We start from the raw sequence: 21,729 nt of genomic DNA on the forward strand, positions 1-21,729 counted from the left end.
CTTGCATCCATTGAACTTGTGAGTTTTTGGAGAGTTTCTGCTTGAATTTCTTTGCATGATGTCAAAATCGCCTCCCAGAGCTGCTGTTTTGATGTGATTGGCCTCCCACCCTCAGATCTTTCGCTAGATGATACTCCAAATGTTCTCTATAGGGTTGAGGTCAGGGGAAGATGAGTTTATCTCCTTTTATGCCCATAGCAGCCAATGACACAGAGGTATTCTTTGCAGCATGAGATGGGGCATTGTCATGCATGAAGATGACTTTGCTCCTGAAGGCACGTTTTTGCTTTTTGTACCATGGAAGAAATTTATCAGTCAGAAGCTCTATATACTTTGCAGAGGTCATTTTCACACCTTCAGGAACCCTAAAGGGGCCTACCAGATGTCTCCCCATGATTCCGGCCCAAAACATGACTCCTCCATCTCCTTGCTGACGTCGCAGCCTTGTTGGACATGGTGGTCATCCACCAACCATCCACTACTTTATTATTATTATAGTGCCATCAATTCCATGGCGCTTTACATGTGAAAGGGGTGTACATAATAGGGACAAGTACAATAATCGTAAACAATACAAGACACAGACAGGTACAGGAGGAGAGAGGTCCCTGCCCGCGAGGGCTCACAGTCTACAGGAGGAGAGAGGTCCCTGCCCGCGAGGGCTCACAGTCTACAGGAGGAGAGAGGACCCTGCCCGCGAGGGCTCACAGTCTACAAGAGGAGAGAGGACCCTGCCCGCGATGGCTCACAGTCTACAGGAGGAGAGAGGACCCTGCCCGCGAGGGCTCACAGTCTACAGGAGGAGAGAGGTCCCTGCCCGCGAGGGCTCACAGTCTACAGGAGGAGAGGACCCTGCTTGCGATGGCTCACAGTCTACAGGAGGAGGAGAGAGGTCCCTGCCCGCGAGGGCTCACAGTCTACAGGAGGAGAGAGGTCCCTGCCCGCGAGGGCTCACAGTCTACAGGAGGAGAGAGGTCCCTGCCCGCGAGGGCTCACAGTCTACAGGAGGAGAGAGGTCCCTGCCCGCGAGGGCTCACAGTCTACAGGAGGAGAGAGGACCCTGCCCGCGAGGGCTCACATTCTACAGGAGGAGAGAGGTCCCTGCCCGCGAGGGCTCACAGTCTACAGGAGGAGAGAGGACCCTGCCCGCGAGGGCTCACAGTCTACAGGAGGAGAGAGGTCCCTGCCCGCGAGGGCTCACAGTCTACAGGAGGAGAGAGCACCCTGCCCGCGAGGGCTCACAGTCTACAGGAGGAGAGAGGTCCCTGCCCGCGAGGGCTCACAGTCTACAGGAGGAGAGAGCACCCTGCCCGCGAGGGCTCACAGTCTACTACTCCATCCATCTGGACCATCCAGGGTTGCTCCACACTCAGCAGTAAACAAGACTGTTGGATAGTTAGTCTTCATGTATGTCTGGGCCCACTGCAATCACGCCTGCTTGTGAGCACTGGTTAGTGGTGGCCGAATAGTAGGTTTATGCACCACAGCAAGGCAAAGGATCCTACACCTTGAGGTTGGAGGGACTCCAGAGACACCAGCAGCTTCATATATCTGTTTGCTGGTGTGTAATGGCGTTTTAGCAGCTGCTCTCTTAATCTGATGGACTTGCCTGGCAGAAACCTTCCTCATTCTGCCTTTATCTGCACGAACACTTCTGTGCTCAGAATCAGCCACAAATCTCTTCACAGTACGGTGATCACACTTACGTTTTCGTGAAATATCTAATCCTTTCATCCCTTGTCCATGGCATTGCACTATTTGATGCTTCTCAGCAGCAGAGATCCTTTATCACCGGTAGCTGAGATTGATTTCAGTGACCAAAGAACCCTGAGACACAAAACCATCAATGAGATTTATTGAAGAAGAAAAAAATTAATCGCTATGACACTTAAATCCAATTTGCATAATAAGTTGGAACAAGGTGTAGAAGCTTCATGTAGGGTCTGATGTGCCCTGGTCCTCACGGCTCAGGCGCTGGTCAAACCCCGGAATTCACCGCCCACTGTAACAGACCCTCAGCTGTAGGACGCCCACTGTAACAGACCCTCAGCTGTAGGACGCCCACTGTAACAGACCCTCAGGTGTAGGACGCCCCTGCTCTGGGCTCAGGATTGTTCCCATTCACTGACAGCAAGCAGAGATCTGAGCTCAGCAGGGGCAGTGGTGCTAATGTAGTAAAAGTAGTGCGGAGTTCCACCACATTTATCTGCAGAGCTGCGGGGTGAGTTCTGCTCTGAGGGCATTTATTGCATCCCCCGTCTATCACATCTCTGACCCTTCGGCTGGGCTCCGGTCACTCCTTCGTGGACCTCTTCACACGTCTGGGTTTCAGGTTCATCCGTCTCCAGACGTCCGCTGTGACCCGGTCCTGTTTGGTGACGGCGCTGAAGTCGAGGGTCTTCAGATTGGGCAGAAGGGACAGGATGTAGGACCTGTGGGGGCACAAAGCGGATGTTAGGGGGTGACTGTACCCAGACTCTGCCGTCCTCACCCCACCAGCAGCTAAGACGCTGGGTGTGATATCTGGGATGCACAGGACCACCCCTCCCCCAATATCACATTAACACTGGAGGGGACAGACCGCCGGAACGTTCACGGTTCTGAAGACGCCATAACTACACCGCCAAAGAGTGAGAAAAAGCATGAACTTTCGATTGTGGCTGATTTTTGTGGCATCATGTGACCATGAGGAATGCAGCGCATTGGTGCGGCCAGGGTCCGCCGCGGTCTCACCTGTAGCCTCTCTCGGTCTCGATGGGGTTGCCGTGCAGCGTGAGGCTCTTCAGGCTCGGCAGAGCGGCCAGCTTGTCCACTTCACTCAGGTTACTGATGCTGTTTCCGTGCAGGTTGAGCACCGAGAGATGACGGTAAGTGGTGAGGACCTGTCCAACAGCGGGACACCATCACCACCGGGAATCAGCTGCTGAAATACTCTGTTCTGCTTGTCTCTATCCTCTCCTGTAATACTCTGTGCTGCTGGTCTCTCTCCTCTCCTGTAATACTCTGTGCTGCTTGTCTCTATCCTCTCCTGTAATACTCTGTGCTGCTGGTCTCTCTCCTCTCCTGTAATACTCTATGCTGCTTGTCTCTATCCTCTCCTTTCCTGTAATACTCTGCTGCTGGTCTCTATCCTCTCCCCTCCTGTAATACTCTGTGCTGCTTGTCTCTATCCTCTCCTGTAATACTCTGTGCTGCTGATCTCTCTCCTCTCCTGTAATACTCTGTGCTGCTTGTCTCTATCCTCTCCTCTCCTGTAATACTCTGCTGCTGGTCTCTCTCCTCTCCTGTAATACTCTGTGCTGCTTGTCTCTATCCTCTCCTTTCCTGTAATACTCTGTGCTGCTGGTCTCTATCCTCTCCTTTCCTGTAATACTCTGTGCTGCTGGTCTCTATCCTCTCCTCTCCTGTAATACTCTGCTGCTGGTCTCTATCCTCTCCTCTCCTGTAATACTCTGTGCTGCTGGTCTCTATCCTCTCCTCTCCTGTAATACTCTGTGCTGCTGGTCTCTATCCTCTCCTCTCCTGTAATACTCTGCTGCTGGTCTCTATCCTCTCCTCTCCTGTAATACTCTGTGCTGCTGGTGTCTATCCTCTCCTGTAATACTCTGCGCTGCTGGTGTCTATCCTCTCCTTTCCTGTAATACTCTGTGCTGCTGGTGTCTATCCTCTCCTGTAATACTCTGCGCTGCTGGTGTCTATCCTCTCCTTTCCTGTAATACTCTGTGCTGCTGGTTTCTCTCCTCTCCTGTACTTGTGTATGGGTGTGGGGGCTTATCTATCACCATATGACCCCCCACAACATCAGACACTCCTCTCCTGAAATACTCTGTGCCCCTGGGAATCCTTCCACTATGTGACTGAATGTTGGGGACCCTTAGCCTATGTTCACACTGGGCGTTTTTAGCTGCAGATTTATCTTGCTTTTATGCTAATGAATCGCTGTTTTTACACTCCCAGCACAGTCTGAGAGTTCTGAAGTCTCGCGGTCACACACTCGCCTCCGGGACTTTCCTGGCGGTTTTCTGAGCCGTCTCCGGTTTTGCTGCGTTTTGTGAACAATGAACCTGTCCATTCTTTTCAGCGCTTTTGCTGCGGTTTTCACCCTAGTGACAGGTGGACTCGCAGATACCCTGAATCAGCGGGTCTAACGGGGTTAATAAAAAAAAAAACAAACAGGTTCTGGCCCGGAATTGATCCATGGTATCTGGCCGGCACTTATTAATGGTGGTGGGGATGGGGGGGATTGGCGCAGGCGCGGTATATTTACCGGATCACCAGCGCGGCTGTACACTCCTGCAGCTCCTTCACTTCCTAAGCCGCTCATTACATATTCACTGCTTTTATCTGTGATTGGTTACAGTCAGACGCACCCCCAGCCTGTGTAGCAGCATCTGACTGCAACCAATCACACACCCGGTCTGCGGGTCTATACAGAGAATGAGTGAGCCGCCCGATCAGCGGTGACATCACACAGGCTATGTGCGGTCACAGGTATTGCCAGCTGTGACCGTGAATCACCTGAGTGCAGTGACCGCTGATCGTGCGGCTCATTCATTCTCTGGAGCTCGCAGCGGGCAGTCATGTTCTATGGCCGCTCGCTGTGATCTTCAGATGTAGCAGAGCTGAATCGTCGTGGGACCTCGTGTGGATTACATCGGACCTGCAGAGGTGATTATGGGGTTAAGAAAGTAGAGAATGAGGGGGTTTTTGTATTTTATTTCAAATAAAGGATTTTTTCGGTGTTTCTTTATTTCTTCTCACTTATTAAAGATAAGTGATGGGGGGTTCTGATAGACGTCTACCATTACCAATCTAGGGCTTAGTCGTAGCTATGAGCTGCGATTAACCCCTTATTACCCAGATTGCCACCGCACCAGGGCAATCAGAAAGAGCCAGGTAAAGTGCTGGGATTGTCACATCTAATGGATATGACAATCCTGTGCGGCTGCTGGCTGATATTTTTAGGCTGGGTCACTCCAGCCCGAGAATACCAGCCCCCAGCTGTGCGCTTTATCTTGGCTGGGTATCAAATTTAGGGGGGGGAGGGGACTGCACACTGTTGTTTTTTTTTTTTTAATAATTTTAAAAAACAGCATGGGGTTCATCTTATTATGATACACAGCCAAGATAAGCACAGGGCTGAGGGCTGCAGCCTGCAGCCATATGCTTTATCTGTGCTGGGTATCAGAACATGGCGAGACACTAAGTCTTTTTTTTTTTTTTTAATTTTTACCATACAATAGACCCACAGACCAGGGCTGTGATTGGTTGCAGTCAGACGCAGGTTTTGGCCAGATACCTTGGATGTATTCCGGGCCAGAACCGGGGTTTTTTATTAACCCCGTTAGAGCCGCGGATCCAGGGTATCTGAGAGTCCACCCGTCACTAGGGTGAAAACCTTGGCAATAGCGCTGACAAGAATGGACATGTTCATTGCTTACAGAACGCAGCAAGACCGTCAGGAGAGTCCTGGAGGTGATTGTGTGAGCGCGAGACTTCCGAAATCTCATAGACTGTGCTGGGAGTGTAAAAACAGTGATTTATTAGCATGGATTTACATAAAACCAAGACAAATCTGCAGCTAAAAAACTGCAAAAACGCCCAGTGTGAAGATAGCCCTATCAGGTCAGAACACTCCATCCTGAAATCCTCTGCGCCCCTGGAATCCCGCTCTGTAATACTCTGTGCTGCTTCCATTCTTTAGTCTTCTATTCCTGACATTAGATGAAGCCCCCCAGGGTGAGACTCACGGGGTCGATGCTGGGCAGGTCGTTGAAGGACAGGTCTATCCAGCAGAGCCGGCCCGGCTCGCTCAGCAGCGTCTCCACTATGTCTCTGAAGCCGTGCAGATCCGTCAGCGTGTTGTTGTTCAGCCGCAGCGCACGGCTCATCCTCTTCCCGTTTTCACAGCGCTTTATGGGTTTTGGTCCCTCCCGGGGGTCCTCCTGCAGCACATCTGAGGGGGATGAGGACAAAATACAGAATTCAGGGGGGCTATCTCACAATACACATTACTGGTGTAAAAAATAAATGTCTGCAGATCTCCAAAACGGGGGTCTCCAATGCCTCTGACATCTGACCACCAGTGACTACCGAGGAGGGGTCCGTGTGTCACCTCCACTACATTAATACAGGTTTATCAATTCCTGCTGAGCAAATCCGTGTTCAGATCTCCTGTAGAAATGGAGAATGTCAGCGCATGCTCCCCCTCCTCACTAGTCGCTGGCGGTCAGATGTCAGCACATGCTCCCCCTCCTCACTAGTCACTGGCAGTCAGATGTCATCACATGCTCCCCCTCCTCACTAGTCACTGGTGGTCAGATGTCAGCACATGCTCCCCCTCCTCACTAGTCACTGGTGGTCAGATGTCAGCGTATGCTCCCCCTCCTCACTAGTCACTGGCGGTCAGATGTCAGCACATGCTCCCCCTCCTCACTAGTATCTGGTGGTCAGATGTCAGCACATGCTCCCCCTCCTCACTAGTATCTGGTGGTCAGATGTCAGCACATGCTCCCCCTCCTCACTAGTCACTGGTGGTCAGATGTCAGCACATGCTCCCCCTCCTCACTAGTATCTGGTGGTCAGATGTCAGCGCATGCTCCCCCTCCTCACTAGTCACTGGCGGTCAGATGTCAGCACATGCTCCCCCTCCTCACTAGTCACTGGCAGTCAGATGTCATCACATGCTCCCCCTCCTCACTAGTCTCTGGTGGTCAGATGTCAGCACATGCTCCCCCTCCTCACTAGTATCTGGTGGTCAGATGTCAGCGCATGCTCCCCCTCCTCACTAGTCACTGGCGGTCAGATGTCAGCACATGCTCCCCCTCCTCACTAGTCACTGGCAGTCAGATGTCATCACATGCTCCCCCTCCTCACTAGTCTCTGGTGGTCAGATGTCAGCACATGCTCCCCCTCCTCACTAGTATCTGGTGGTCAGATGTCAGCGCATGCTCCCCCTCCTCACTAGTCACTGGCGGTCAGATGTCAGCACATGCTCCCCATCCTCACTAGTCACTGGCGGTCAGATGTCATCACATGCTCCCCCTCCTCACTAGTCTCTGGTGGTCAGATGTCAGCACATGCTCCCCCTCCTCACTAGTATCTGGTGGTCAGATGTCAGCACATGCTCCCCCTCCTCACTAGTATCTGGTGGTCAGATGTCAGCACATGCTCCCCCTCACTAGTATCTGGTGGTCAGATGCAAGCGCATGCTCCCCCTCCTCACTAGTATCTGGTGGTCAGATGTCAGCGCATGCTCCCCCTCCTCACTAGTCTCTGGTGGTCAGATGTCAGCGCATGCTCCCCCTCCTCACTAGTCACTGGCGGTCAGATGTCAGCACATGCTCCCCCTCCTCACTAGTATCTGGTGGTCAGATGTCAGTGCATGCTCCCCCTCCTCACTAGTCACTGGCGGTCAGATGTCAGCACATGCTCCCCCTCCTCACTAGTATCTGGTGGTCAGATGTCAGCGCATGCTCCCCCTCCTCACTAGTCTCTGGTGGTCAGATGCAAGCACATGCTCCCCCTCCTCACTAGTATCTGGTGGTCAGATGTCAGCGCATGCTCCCCCTCCTCACTAGTCTCTGGTGGTCAGATGCAAGCGCATGCTCCCCCTCCTCACTAGTATCTGGTGGTCAGATGTCAGCACATGCTCCCCCTCCTCACTAGTCACTGGTGGTCAGATGTCAGCACATGCTCCCCTTCCTCACTAGTCACTGGTGGTCAGATGTCAGCGCATGCTCCCCCTCCTCACTAGTCTCTGGTGGTCAGATGTCAGCACATGCTCCCCCTCCTCACTAGTCTCTGGTGGTTGGATATCAGCACATGCTCCCCCTCCTCACTAGTCACTGGTGGTCAGATGTCAGAGCATGCTCCCCCTCCTCACTAGTATCTGGTGGTCAGATGTCAGCACATGCTCCCCCTCCTCACTAGTCTCTGGTGGTCAGATGTCAGCACATGCTCCCCCTCCTCACTAGTCACTGGTGGTCAGATGTCAGCGCATGCTCCCCCTCCTCACTAGTCTCTGGTGGTTGGATATCAGCACATGCTCCCCCTCCTCACTAGTCTCTGGTGGTCAGATGTCAGCGCATGCTCCCCCTCCTCACTAGTCTCTGGTGGTTGGATATCAGCACATGCTCCCCCTCCTCACTAGTCTCTGGTGGTTGGATATCAGCACATGCTCCCCCTCCTCACTAGTCACTGGTGGTCAGATGTCAGCGCATGCTCCCCCTCCTCACTAGTCTCTGGTGGTTGGATATCAGCACATGCTCCCCCTCCTCACTAGTCTCTGGTGGTCAGATGTCAGCGCATGCTCCCCCTCCTCACTAGTCTCTGGAGGTCTGTTGTCAGTGCATGCTCCCCCTCCTCACTAGTCTCTGATGGTCAGATGTCAGCGCATGCTCCCCCTCCTCACTAGTCTCTGATGGTCAGATGTCAGCGCATGCTCCCCCTCCTCACTAGTCTCTGGTGGTATGATGTCAGCTCATCATCCCCCTCCTCAAAAGTCTCTGATGGTCAAATGTCAGCGAATGCACCCCCTCCTCACTAGTCACTGGTGGTCGGATGTCAGCGCATGCTCCCCCTCCTCACTAGTCACTGGTGGAGGGATGTCAGCACATGCTCCCCCTCCTCACTAGTCACTGTTCGTCAGATGTCAGAGCATGCTCCCCCTCCTCACTAGTCACTGGTGGTCAGATGTCAGCGCATGCTCCCCCTCCTCACTAGTCACTGTTCGTCAGATGTCAGCACATGCTCCCCCTCCTCACTAGTCACTGGTGGTCAGATGTCAGCGCATGCTCCCCTTCCTCACTAGTCACTGGTGGTCAGATGTCAGCACATGCTCCCCCTCCTCACTAGTGGTCAGATGTCAGCGCATGCTCCCCCTCCTCACTAGTCACTGGTGGTCAGATGTCAGCGCATGCTCCCCCGCCTCACTAGTCACTGGTGGTCGGATGTCAGCGCATGCTCCCCCTCCTCACTAGTCACTGGTGGTCTGATGTCAGCGCATGCTCCACCTCCTCACTAGTCTCTGGTGGTTGGATATCAGCACATGCTCCCCCTCCTCACTAGTCTCTGGTGGTCAGATGTCAGCGCATGCTCCCCCTCCTTACTAGTCTCTGGAGGTCTGTTGTCAGCGCATGCTCCCCCTCCTCACTAGTCTCTGGAGGTCTGTTGTCAGCGCATGCTCCCCCTCCTCACTAGTCTCTGGAGGTCTGTTGTCAGCGCATGCTCCCCCTCCTCACTAGTCTCTGATGGTCAGATGTAAGCGCATGCTCCCCCTCCTCACTAGTCTCTGATGGTCAGATGTCAGCGCATGCTCCCCCTCCTCACTAGTCTCTGGTGGTATGATGTCAGCGCATCATCCCCCTCCTCAAAAGTCTCTGATGGTCAAATGTCAGCGAATGCTCCCCCTCCTCACTAGTCACTGGTGGTCGGATGTCAGCGCATACTCCCCCTCCTCACTAGTCCCCCTCCTCACTGGTGGAGGGATGTCAGCGCATGCTCCCCCTCCTCACTAGTCACTGGTGGAGGGATGTCAGCGCATGTTCCCCCGCCTCACTAGTCACTGGTGGTCAGATGTCAGCGCATGCTCCCCCTCCTCACTAGTCACTGGTGGTCGGATGTCAGCGCATGCTCCCCCTCCTCACTAGTCACTGGTGGTCTGATGTCAGCGCATGCTCCACCTCCTCACTAGTCACTGGTGGGCGGATATCAGCGCATGCTCCCCCTCCTCACTAGTCTCTGGCGGTCGGATGTCAGTACACGCTCCTCCTCCTCACTAATCTCTGGTGTCAGCCAGATCATCACCCTGGTAACCCTTTCCCTTCGCGCTGTGTACATTTTTGATTATTACCGTACTTGCAAATTACTATAGTGCTTATGGATCGGCCATTACCTTCCATGGAGTTGATGCACTTGAACGCCAGGTCCACGGGGGGCCCCGAATCACAGTCATTGTCGATGCGTTTACTCATTGTGAAACCTGGAGATGAGACGCAGGACACCGAATATCAAGTCTGTATCCACCCCTGTAAGGTCCAGAAACCACAGACTATACACAGTGCGTCCCCAGGTGATACCAGCAGAGGCCTGCAGAGGGCAGCATCGCTCCTGTACAGTCCAGAGACCACAGACTATACACTGTGCGTCCCCAGGTGATACCAGCAGAGGCCTGCAGAGGGCAGCATCACTCCTGTACAGTCCAGAGACCACAGACTATACACTGTGCGTCCCCAGGTGATACCGGCAGAGGCCTGCAGAGGGCAGCATCTCTCCTGTACAGTCCAGAGACCACAGACTATACACTGTGCGTCCCCAGGTGATACCAGCAGAGGCCTGCAGAGGGCAGCATCGCTCCTGTACAGTCCAGAGACCACAGACTATACACTGTGCGTCCCCAGGTGATACCAGCAGAGGCCTGCAGAGGGCAGCATCACTCCTGTACAGTCCAGAGACCACAGACTATACACTGTGCGTCCCCAGGTGATACCGGCAGAGGCCTGCAGAGGGCAGCATCGCTCCTGTACGGTCCAGAGACCACAGACTATACACTGTGCATCCCCAGGTGATACCAGCAGAGGCCTGCAGAGGGCAGCATCTCTCCTGTACAGTCCAGAGACCACAGACTATACACGGTGCATCCCCAGGTGATACCAGCAGAGGCCTGCAGAGGGCAGCATCACTCCTGTACAGTCCAGAGACCACAGACTATACACTGTGCATCCCCAGGTGATACCGGCAGAGGCCTGCAGAGGGCAGCATCACTCCTGTACGGTCCAGAGACCACAGACTATACACTGTGCGTCCCTAGGTGATACCAGCAGAGGCCTGCAGAGGGCAGCATCACTCCTGTACAGTCCAGAGACCACAGACTATACACTGTGCGCCCCCAGGTGATACCGGCAGAGGCCTGCAGAGGGCAGCATCACTCCTGTACAGTCCATAGACCACAGACTATACACTGTGCGTCCACAGGTGATACCAGCAGAGGCCTGCAGAGGGCAGCATCACTCCTGTACAGTCCAGAGACCACAGACTATACACTGTGCGTCCCCAGGTGATACCAGCAGAGGCCTGCAGAGGGCAGCATCACTCCTGTACAGTCCAGAGACCACAGACTATACACTGTGCATCCCCAGGTGATACCAGCAGAGGCCTGCAGAGGGCAGCATCGCTCCTGTACAGTCCAGAGACCACAGACTATACACTGTGCGTCCCCAGGTGATACCGGCAGAGGCCTGCAGAGGGCAGCATCACTCCTGTACGGTCCAGAGACCACAGACTATACACTGTGCATCCCCAGGTGATACCAGCAGAGGCCTGCAGAGGGCAGCATCTCTCCTGTACAGTCCAGAGACCACAGACTATACACTGTGCGTCCCCAGGTGATACCAGCAGAGGCCTGCAGAGGGCAGCATCACTCCTGTACAGTCCAGAGACCACAGACTATACACTGTGCGTCCCCAGGTGATACCGGCAGAGGCCTGCAGAGGGCAGCATCGCTCCTGTACAGTCCAGAGACCACAGACTATACACTGTGCGTCCCCAGGTGATACCGGCAGAGGCCTGCAGAGGGCAGCATCACTCCTGTACAGTCCAGAGACCACAGACTATACACTGTGCGTCCCCAGGTGATACCGGCAGAGGCCTGCAGAGGGCAGCATCACTCCTGTACAGTCCAGAGACCACAGACTATACACTGTGCATCCCCAGGTGATACCGGCAGAGGCCTGCAGAGGGCAGCATCACTCCTGTACAGTCCAGAGACCGCAGACTATACACTGTGCGTCCCCAGGTGATACCGGCAGAGGCCTGCAGAGGGCAGCATCGCTCCTGTACAGTCCAGAGACCACAGACTATACACTGTGCATCCCCAGGTGATACCGGCAGAGGCCTGCAGAGGGCAGCACCACTCCTGCACAGCCCAGAGACCACAGACTATACACTGTGCATCCCCAGGTGATACCAGCAGAGGCCTGCAAAGGGCAGCATCACTCCTGTACAGTCCAGACACCACAGACTATACACTGTGCATCCCCAGGTGATACCAGCAGAGGCCTGCAGAGGGCAGCATCACTCCTGTACAGTCCAGAGACCACAGACTTTACACTGTGCGTCCCCAGGTGATACCGGCAGAGGCCTGCAGAGGGCAGCATCGCTCCTGTACAGTCCAGAGACCACAGACTATACACTGTGCATCCCCAGGTGATACCAGCAGAGGCCTGCAGAGGGCAGCATCACTCCTGTACAGTCCAGAGACCACAGACTATACACTGTGCATCCCCAGGTGATACCGGCAGAGGCCTGCAGAGGGCAGCATCACTCCTGTACAGTCCAGAGACCACAGACTATACACGGTGCATCCCCAGGTGATACCGGCAGAGGCCTGCAGAGGGCAGCATCACTCCTGTACAGTCCAGAGACCACAGACTATACACGGTGCATCACCAGGTGATACTGGCAGAGGCCTGCAGAGGGCAGCATCACTCCTGTACAGTCCAGAGACCACAGACTATACACTGTGCATCCCCAGGTGATACCGGCAGAGGCCTGCAGAGGGCAGCATCACTCCTGTACAGGTCAGAAACCACAGACTATACACTGTGCATCCCCAGGTGATACCGGCAGAGGCCTGCAGAGGGCAGCATCACTCCTGTACAGTCCAGAGACCACAGACTATACACTGTGCATCCCCAGGTGATACCAGCAGAGGCCTGCAGAGGGCAGCATCTCTCCTGTACAGTCCAGAGACCACAGACTATACACGGTGCATCCCCAGGTGATACCAGCAGAGGCCTGCAGAGGGCAGCATCACTCCTGTACAGTCCAGAGACCACAGACTATACACTGTGCATCCCCAGGTGATACCAGCAGAGGCCTGCAGAGGGCAACATCACTCCTGTACAGTCCAGAGACCACAGACTATACACTGTGCGTCCCCAGGTGATACCGGCAGAGGCCTGCAGAGGGCAGCATCACTCCTGTACAGTCCAGAGACCACAGACTATACACTGTGCATCCCCAGGTGATACCGGCAGAGGCCTGCAGAGGGCAGCATCACTCCTGTACAGTCCAGAGACCACAGACTATACACTGTGCGTCCCCAGGTGATACCGGCAGAGGCCTGCAGAGGGCAGCATCACTTTTGTACAGTCCAGAGACCACAGACTATACACTGTGCGTCCCCAGGTGATACCAGCAGAGGCCTGCAGAGGGCAGCATCACTCCTGTACAGTCCAGAGACCACAGACTATACACTGTGCATCCCCAGGTGATACCGGCAGAGGCCTGCAGAGGGCTGCATCACTCCTGTACAGTCCAGAGACCACAGACTATACACTGTGCGTCCCCAGGTGATACCGGCAGAGGCCTGCAGAGGGCAGCACCACTCCTGTACAGTCCAGAGACCACAGACTATACACTGTGCATCCCCAGGTGATACCAGCAGAGGCCTGCAGAGGGCAGCATCTCTCCTGTACAGTCCAGAGACCACAGACTATACACTGTGCATCCCCAGGTGATACCGGCAGAGGCCTGCAGAAGGCAGCATCACTCCTGTACAGTCCACAGACCACAGACTATACACTGTGCATCCCCAGGTGATACCGGCAGAGGCCTGCAGAGGGCAGCATCACTCCTGTACAGTCCAGAGACCACAGACTATACACTGTGCATCCCCAGGTGATACCAGCAGAGGCCTGCAGAGGGCAGCATCACTCCTGTACAGTCCAGAGAGCACAGACTATACACTGTGCGTCCCCAGGTGATACCGGCAGAGGCCTGCAGAGGGCAGCATCACTCCTGTACAGTCCAGAGACCACAGACTATACACTGTGCGTCCCCAGGTGATACCGGCAGAGGCCTGCAGAGGGCAGCATCACTCCTGTACGGTCCAGAGACCACAGACTATACACTGTGCGTCCCCAGGTGATACCAGCAGAGGCCTGCAGAGAGCAGCATCACTCCTGTACAGTCCAGAGACCACAGACTATACACTGTGCGTCCCCAGGTGATACCGGCAGAGGCCTGCAGAGGGCAGCATCACTCCTGTACAGTCCAGAGACCACAGACTATACACTGTGCGTCCCCAGGTGATACCAGCAGAGGCCTGCAGAGAGCAGCATCACTCCTGTACAGTCCAGAGACCACAGACTATACACTGTGCGTCCCCAGGTGATACCAGCAGAGGCCTGCAGAGGGCAGCATCACTAATGTACAGTCCAGAGACCACAGACTATACACTGTGCATCCCCAGGTGATACCAGCAGAGGCCTGCAGAGGGCAGCATCACTAATGTACAGTCCAGAGACCACAGACTATACACTGTGCATCCCCAGGTGATACCAGCAGAGGCCTGCAGAGAGCAGCATCACTCCTGTACAGTCCAGAGACCACAGACTATACACTGTGCGTCCCCAGGTGATACCAGCAGAGGCCTGCAGAGGGCAGCATCGCTCCTGTACAGTCCAGAGACCACAGACTATACACTGTGCATCCCCAGGTGATACCAGCAGAGGCCTGCAGAGGGCAGCATCGCTCCTGTACAGTCCAGAGACCACAGACTATACACTGTGCGTCCCCAGGTGATACCAGCAGAGGCGTGCAGAGGGCAGCATCGCTCCTGTACAGTCCAGAGACCACAGACTATACACTGTACGTCCCCAGGTGATACCAGCAGAGGCCTGCAGAGGGCAGCATCACTCCTGTACAGTCCAGAGACCACAGACTATACACTGTGCGTCCCCAGGTGATACCAGCAGAGGCCTGCAGAGGGCAGCATCACTCCTGTACAGTCCAGAGACCACAGACTATACACTGTGCGTCCCCAGGTGATACCAGCAGAGGCCTGCAGAGGGCAGCATCACTCCTGTACAGTCCAGAGACCACAGACTATACACTGTGCGTCCCCAGGTGATACCAGCAGAGGCCTGCAGAGAGCAGCATCACTCCTGTACAGTCCAGAGACCACAGACTATACACTGTGCGTCCCCAGGTGATACCAGCAGAGGCCTGCAGAGGGCAGCATCGCTCCTGTACAGTCCAGAGACCACAGACTATACACTGTGCATCCCCAGGTGATACCGGCAGAGGCCTGCAGAGGGCAGCATCGCTCCTGTACAGTCCAGAGACCACAGACTATACACTGTGCATCCCCAGGTGATACCAGCAGAGGCCTGCAGAGGGCAGCATCACTCCTGTACAGTCCAGAGACCACAGACTATACACTGTGCATCCCCAGGTGATACCGGCAGAGGCCTGCAGAGGGCAGCATCGCTCCTGTACAGTCCAGAGACCACAGACTATACACTGTGCATCCCCAGGTGATACCGGCAGAGGCCTGCAGAGGGCAGCATCGCTCCTGTACAGTCCAGAGACCACAGACTATACACTGTGCGTCCCCAGGTGATACCAGCAGAGGCCTGCAGAGGGCAGAATCGCTCCTGTACAGTCCAGAGACCACAGACTATACACTGTGCATCCCCAGGTGATACCAGCAGAGGCCTGCAGAGGGCAGCATCACTCCTGTACAATCCAGAGACCACAGACTATACACTGTGCATCCCCAGGTGATACCGGCAGAGGCCTGCAGAGGGCAGCATCACTCCTGTACAGTGCAGAGACCACAGACTATACACTGTGCATCCCCAGGTGATACCAGCAGAGGCCTGCAGAGGGCAGCATCACTCCTGTACAGTCCAGAGACCACAGACTATACACTGTGCGCCCCCAGGTGATACCAGCAGAGGCCTGCAGAGGGCAGCATCACTCCTGTACAGTCCAGAGACCACAGACTATACACTGTGCGTCCCCAGGTGATACCAGCAGAGGCCTGCAGAGGGCAGCATCGCTCCTGTACAGTCCAGAGACCACAGACTATACACTGTGCGTCCCCAGGTGATACCGGCAGAGGCCTGCAGAGGGCAGCATCTCTCCTGTACAGTCCAGAGACCACAGACTATACACTGTGCGTCCCCAGGTGATACCGGCAGAGGCCTGCAGAGGGAAGCATCGCTCCTGTACAGTCCAGAGACCACAGACTATACACTGTGCATCCCCAGGTGATACCAGCAGAGGCCTGCAGAGGGCAGCATCTCTCCTGTACAGTCCAGAGACCACAGACTATACACTGTGCGTCCCCAGGTGATACCAGCAGAGGCCTGCAGAGGGCAGCATCACTCCTGTTGAGTCCAGAGACCACAGACTATACACTGTGCATCCCCAGGTGATACCAGCAGAGGCCTGCAGAGGGCAGCATCGCTCCTGTACAGTCCAGAGACCACAGACTATACACTGTGCATCCCCAGGTGATACCGGTAGAGGCCTGCAGAGGGCAGCATCTCTCCTGTACAGTCCAGAGACCACAGACTATACACTGTGCGTCCCCAGGTGATACCAGCAGAGGCCTGCAGAGGGCAGCATCACTCCTGTACAGTCCAGAGACCACAGACTATACACTGTGCATCCCCAGGTGATACCGGCAGAGGCCTGCAGAGGGCAGCATCGCTCCTGTACAGTCCAGAGACCACAGACTATACACTGTGCATCCCCAGGTGATACCGGCAGAGGCCTGCAGAGGGCAGCATCACTCCTGTACAGTCCAGAGACCACAGACTATACACTGTGCATCCCCAGGTGATACCAGCAGAGGCCTGCAGAGGGCAGCATCTCTCCTGTACAGTCCAGAGACCACAGACTATACACTGTGCGTCCCCAGGTGATACCGGCAGAGGCCTGCAGAGGGCAGCATCACTCCTGTACAGTCCAGAGACCACAGACTATACACTGTGCGTCCCCAGGTGATACCAGCAGAGGCCTGCAGAGGGCAGCATCACTCCTGTACAGTCCAGAGACCACAGACTATACACTGTGCATCCCCAGGTGATACCAGCAGAGGCCTGCAGAGGGCAGCATCACTCCTGTACAGTCCAGACACCACAGACTATACACTGTGCATCCCCAGGTGATACCAGCAGAGGCCTGCAGAGGGCAGCATCACTCCTGTACAGTCCAGAGACCACAGACTTTACACTGTGCGTCCCCAGGTGATACCGGCAGAGGCCTGCAGAGGGCAGCATCACTCCTGTACAGTCCAGAGACCACAGACTATACACTGTGCGTCCCCAGGTGATACCGGCAGAGGCCTGCAGAGGGCAGCATCTCTCCTGTACAGTCCAGAGACCACAGACTATACACTGTGCATCCCCAGGTGATACCGGCAGAGGCCTGCAGAGGGCAGCATCACTCCTGTACAGTCCAGAGACCACAGACTATACACTGTGCATCCCCAGGTGATACCAGCAGAGGCCTGCAGAGGGCAGCATCACTCCTGTACAGTCCAGAGACCACAGACTATACACGGTGCATCCCCAGGTGATACTGGCAGAGGCCTGCAGAGGGCAGCATCGCTCCTGTACAGTCCAGAGACCACAGACTATACACTGTGCATCCCCAGGTGATACCGGCAGAGGCCTGCAGAGGGCAGCATCACTCCTGTACAGTCCAGAGACCACAGACTATACACTGTGCGCCCCCAGGTGATACCAGCAGAGGCCTGCAGAGGGCAGCATCACTCCTGTACAGTCCAGAGACCACAGACTATACACTGTGCGCCCCCAGGTGATACCAGCAGAGGCCTGCAGAGGGCAGCATCACTCCTGTACAGTCCAGAGACCACAGACTATACACTGTGCATCCCCAGGTGATACCAGCAGAGGCCTGCAGAGGGCAGCATCACTCCTGTACAGTCCAGACACCACAGACTATACACTGTGCATCCCCAGGTGATACCAGCAGAGGCCTGCAGAGGGCAGCATCACTCCTGTACAGTCCAGAGACCACAGACTATACACTGTGCATCCCCAGGTGATACCGGCAGAGGCCTGCAGAGGGCAGCATCACTCCTGTACAGTCCAGAGACCACAGACTATACACTGTACGTCCCCAGGTGATACCGGCAGAGGCCTGCAGAGGGCAGCATCGCTCCTGTACAGTCCAGAGACCACAGACTATACACTGTGCATCCCCAGGTGATACCAGCAGAGGCCTGCAGAGAGCAGCATCACTCCTGTACAGTCCAGAGACCACAGACTATACACTGTGCGCCCCCAGGTGATACCAGCAGAGGCCTGCAGAGGGCAGCATCACTCCTGTACAGTCCAGAGACCACAGACTATACACTGTGCATCCCCAGGTGATACCGGCAGAGGCCTGCAGAGGGCAGCATCACTCCTGTACAGTCCAGAGACCACAGACTATACACTGTGCATCCCCAGGTGATACCAGCAGAGGCCTGCAGAGGGCAGCATCGCTCCTGTACAGTCCAGACACCACAGACTATACACTGTGCATCCCCAGGTGATACCAGCAGAGGCCTGCAGAGGGCAGCATCGCTCCTGTACAGTCCAGAGACCACAGACTATACACTGTGCGCCCCCAGGTGATACCAGCAGAGGCCTGCAGAGGGCAGCATCACTCCTGTACAGTCCAGAGACCACAGACTATACACTGTGCATCCCCAGGTGATACCGGCAGAGGCCTGCAGAGGGCAGCATCACTCCTGTACAGTCCAGCGACCACAGACTATACACTGTGCGTCCCCAGGTGATACCAGCAGAGGCCTGCAGAGGGCAGCATCGCTCCTGTACAGTCCAGACACCACAGACTATACACTGTGCATCCCCAGGTGATACCGGCAGAGGCCTGCAGAGGGCAGCATCACTCCTGTACAGTCCAGCGACCACAGACTATACACTGTGCGTCCCCAGGTGATACCGGCAAAGGCCTGCAGAGAGCAGCATCACTCCTGTACAGTCCAGAGACCACAGACTATACACTGTGCGTCCCCAGGTGATACCGGCAGAGGCCTGCAGAGGGCAGCATCGCTCCTGTACAGTCCAGAGACCACAGACTATACACTGTGCATCCCCAGGTGATACCGGCAGAGGCCTGCAGAGGGCAGCATCACTCCTGCACAGCCCAGAGACCACAGACTATACACTGTGCGTCCCCAGGTGATACCGGCAGAGGCCTGCAGAGGGCAGCATCACTCCTGTACAGTCCAGAGACCACAGATTATACACTGTGCATCCCCAGGTGATACCAGCAGAGGCCTGCAGAGGGCAGCATCACTCCTGTACAGTCCAGAGACCACAGACTATACACTGTGCATCCCCAGGTGATACCAGCAGAGGCCTGCAGAGGGCAGCATCACTCCTGTACAGTCCAGAGACCACAGACTATACACTGTGCATCCCCAGGTGATACCGGCAGAGGCCTGCAGAGGGCAGCATCACTCCTGCACAGCCCAGAGACCACAGACTATACACTGTGCATCCCCAGGTGATACCGGCAGAGGCCTGCAGAGGGCAGCATCGCTCCTGCACAGCCCAGAGACCACAGACTATACACTGTGCATCCCCAGGTGATACCGGCAGAGGCCTGCAGAGGGCAGCATCACTCCTGTACAGTCCAGAGACCACAGACTATACACTGTGCGTCCCCAGGTGATACCGGCAGAGGCCTGCAGAGGGCAGCATCACTCCTGTACAGTCCAGAGACCACAGACTATACACTGTGCGTCCCCAGGTGATACCGGCAGAGGCCTGCAGAGGGCAGCATCGCTCCTGTACAGTCCAGAGACCACAGACTATACACTGTGTATCCCCAGGTGATACCGGCAGAGGCCTGCAGAGGGCAGCATCACTCCTGTACAGTCCAGAGACCACAGACTATACACTGTGCGTCCCCAGGTGATACCAGCAGAGGCCTGCAGAGGGCAGCATCACTCCTGTACAGTCCAGAGACCACAGACTATACACTGTGCGTCCCCAGGTGATAACAGCAGAGGCCTGCAGAGGGCAGCATCTCTACTGTACAGTCCAGAGACCACAGACTATACACTGTGCATCCCCAGGTGATACCGGCAGAGGCCTGCAGAGGGCAGCATCACTCCTGTACAGTCCAGAGACCACAGACTATACACTGTGCATCCCCAGGTGATACCAGCAGAGGCCTGCAGAGGGCAGCATCTCTCCTGTACAGTCCAGAGACCACAGACTATACACTGTGCATCCCCAGGTGATACCGGCAGAGGCCTGCAGAGGGCAGCATCACTCCTGTACAGTCCAGAGACCACAGACTATACACTGTGCGTCCCCAGGTGATACCAGCAGAGGCCTGCAGAGGGCAGCATCGCTCCTGTACAGTCCAGAGACCACAGACTATACACTGTGCATCCCCAGGTGATACCAGCAGAGGCCTGCAGAGGGCAGCATCACTCCTGTACAGTCCAGAGACCACAGACTATACACTGTGCGTCCCCAGGTGATACCGGCAGAGGCCTGCAGAGGGCAGCATCACTCCTGTACAGTCCAGAGACCACAGACTATACATTGTGCGTCCCCAGGTGATACCAGCAGAGGCCTGCAGAGAGCAGCATCACTCCTGTACAGTCCAGAGACCACAGACTATACATTGTGCGTCCCCAGGTGATACCAGCAGAGGCCTGCAGAGAGCAGCATCACTCCTGTACAGTCCAGACACCACAGACTATACACTGTGCATCCCCAGGTGATACCGGCAGAGGCCTGCAGAGGGCAGCATCACTCCTGTACAGTCCAGAGACCACAGACTATACACTGTGCATCCCCAGGTGATACCGGCAGAGGCCTGCAGAGGGCAGCATCACTCCTGTACAGTCCAGAGACCACAGACTATACACTGTGCGTCCCCAGGTGATACCAGCAGAGGCCTGCAGAGGGCAGCATCGCTCCTGTACAGTCCAGAGACCACAGACTATACACTGTGCGTCCCCAGGTGATACCGGCAGAGGCCTGCAGAGGGCAGCATCACTAATGTACAGTCCAGAGACCACAGACTATACACTGTGCATCCCCAGGTGATACCAGCAGAGGCCTGCAGAGGGCAGCATCACTAATGTACAGTCCAGAGACCACAGACTATACACTGTGCGTCCCCAGGTGATACCAGCAGAGGCCTGCAGAGGGCAGCATCGCTCCTGTACAGTCCAGAGACCACAGACTATACACTGTGCATCCCCAGGTGATACCAGCAGAGGCCTGCAGAGGGCAGCATCGCTCCTGTACAGTCCAGAGACCACAGACTATACACTGTGCGTCCCCAGGTGATACCAGCAGAGGCCTGCAGAGGGCAGCATCACTCCTGTACAGTCCAGAGACCACAGACTATACACAGTGCGTCCCCAGGTGATACCAGCAGAGGCCTGCAGAGGGCAGCATCTCTCCTGTACAGTCCAGAGACCACAGACTATACACAGTGCGTCCCCAGGTGATACCAGCAGAGGCCTGCAGAGGGCAGCATCACTCCTGTACAGTCCAGAGACCACAGACTATACACTGTGCATCCCCAGGTGATACCAGCAGAGGCCTGCAGAGGGCAGCATCTCTCCTGTACAGTCCAGAGACCACAGACTATACACAGTGCGTCCCCAGGTGATACCAGCAGAGGCCTGCAGAGGGCAGCATCACTCCTGTACAGTCCAGAGACCACAGACTATACACTGTGCGTCCCCAGGTGATACCAGCAGAGGCCTGCAGAGGGCAGCATCGCTCCTGTACAGTCCAGAGACCACAGACTATACACTGTGCATCCCCAGGTGATACCAGCAGAGGCCTGCAGAGGGCAGCATCACTCCTGTACAGTCCAGAGACCACAGACTATACACTGTGCGTCCCCAGGTGATACCAGCAG

General features: G+C 55.5%; 1 protein-coding gene across 2 annotated transcripts in view; it reads right to left on the minus strand.

Annotated features, from left to right (window-relative positions):
* Nucleotides 1–1,840: 1,840 nt before the first annotated feature.
* The window catches only part of LRRC51 (leucine rich repeat containing 51), a 74,421-nt gene continuing 54,532 nt past the window's right edge, over nucleotides 1,841–21,729 (minus strand). For both annotated transcript variants that reach the window (XM_075337662.1, XM_075337663.1), the window contains exons 2-5: nucleotides 9,896–9,982; nucleotides 5,751–5,956; nucleotides 2,734–2,882; nucleotides 1,841–2,432 (exon numbers count right to left, since the gene is read on the minus strand). In XM_075337662.1, coding sequence (XP_075193777.1) covers nucleotides 2,294–2,432; nucleotides 2,734–2,882; nucleotides 5,751–5,956; nucleotides 9,896–9,974 — 573 coding nt within the window. In that variant the 5' untranslated portion in view covers nucleotides 9,975–9,982 and the 3' untranslated portion in view covers nucleotides 1,841–2,293. The remainder of the gene's footprint in view (nucleotides 2,433–2,733; nucleotides 2,883–5,750; nucleotides 5,957–9,895; nucleotides 9,983–21,729) is intronic.

Source organism: Anomaloglossus baeobatrachus, chromosome 2 (genome assembly GCF_048569485.1).
Source record: "Anomaloglossus baeobatrachus isolate aAnoBae1 chromosome 2, aAnoBae1.hap1, whole genome shotgun sequence".
In the NCBI taxonomy this organism is placed as follows: Eukaryota; Metazoa; Chordata; class Amphibia; order Anura; family Aromobatidae; genus Anomaloglossus; species Anomaloglossus baeobatrachus.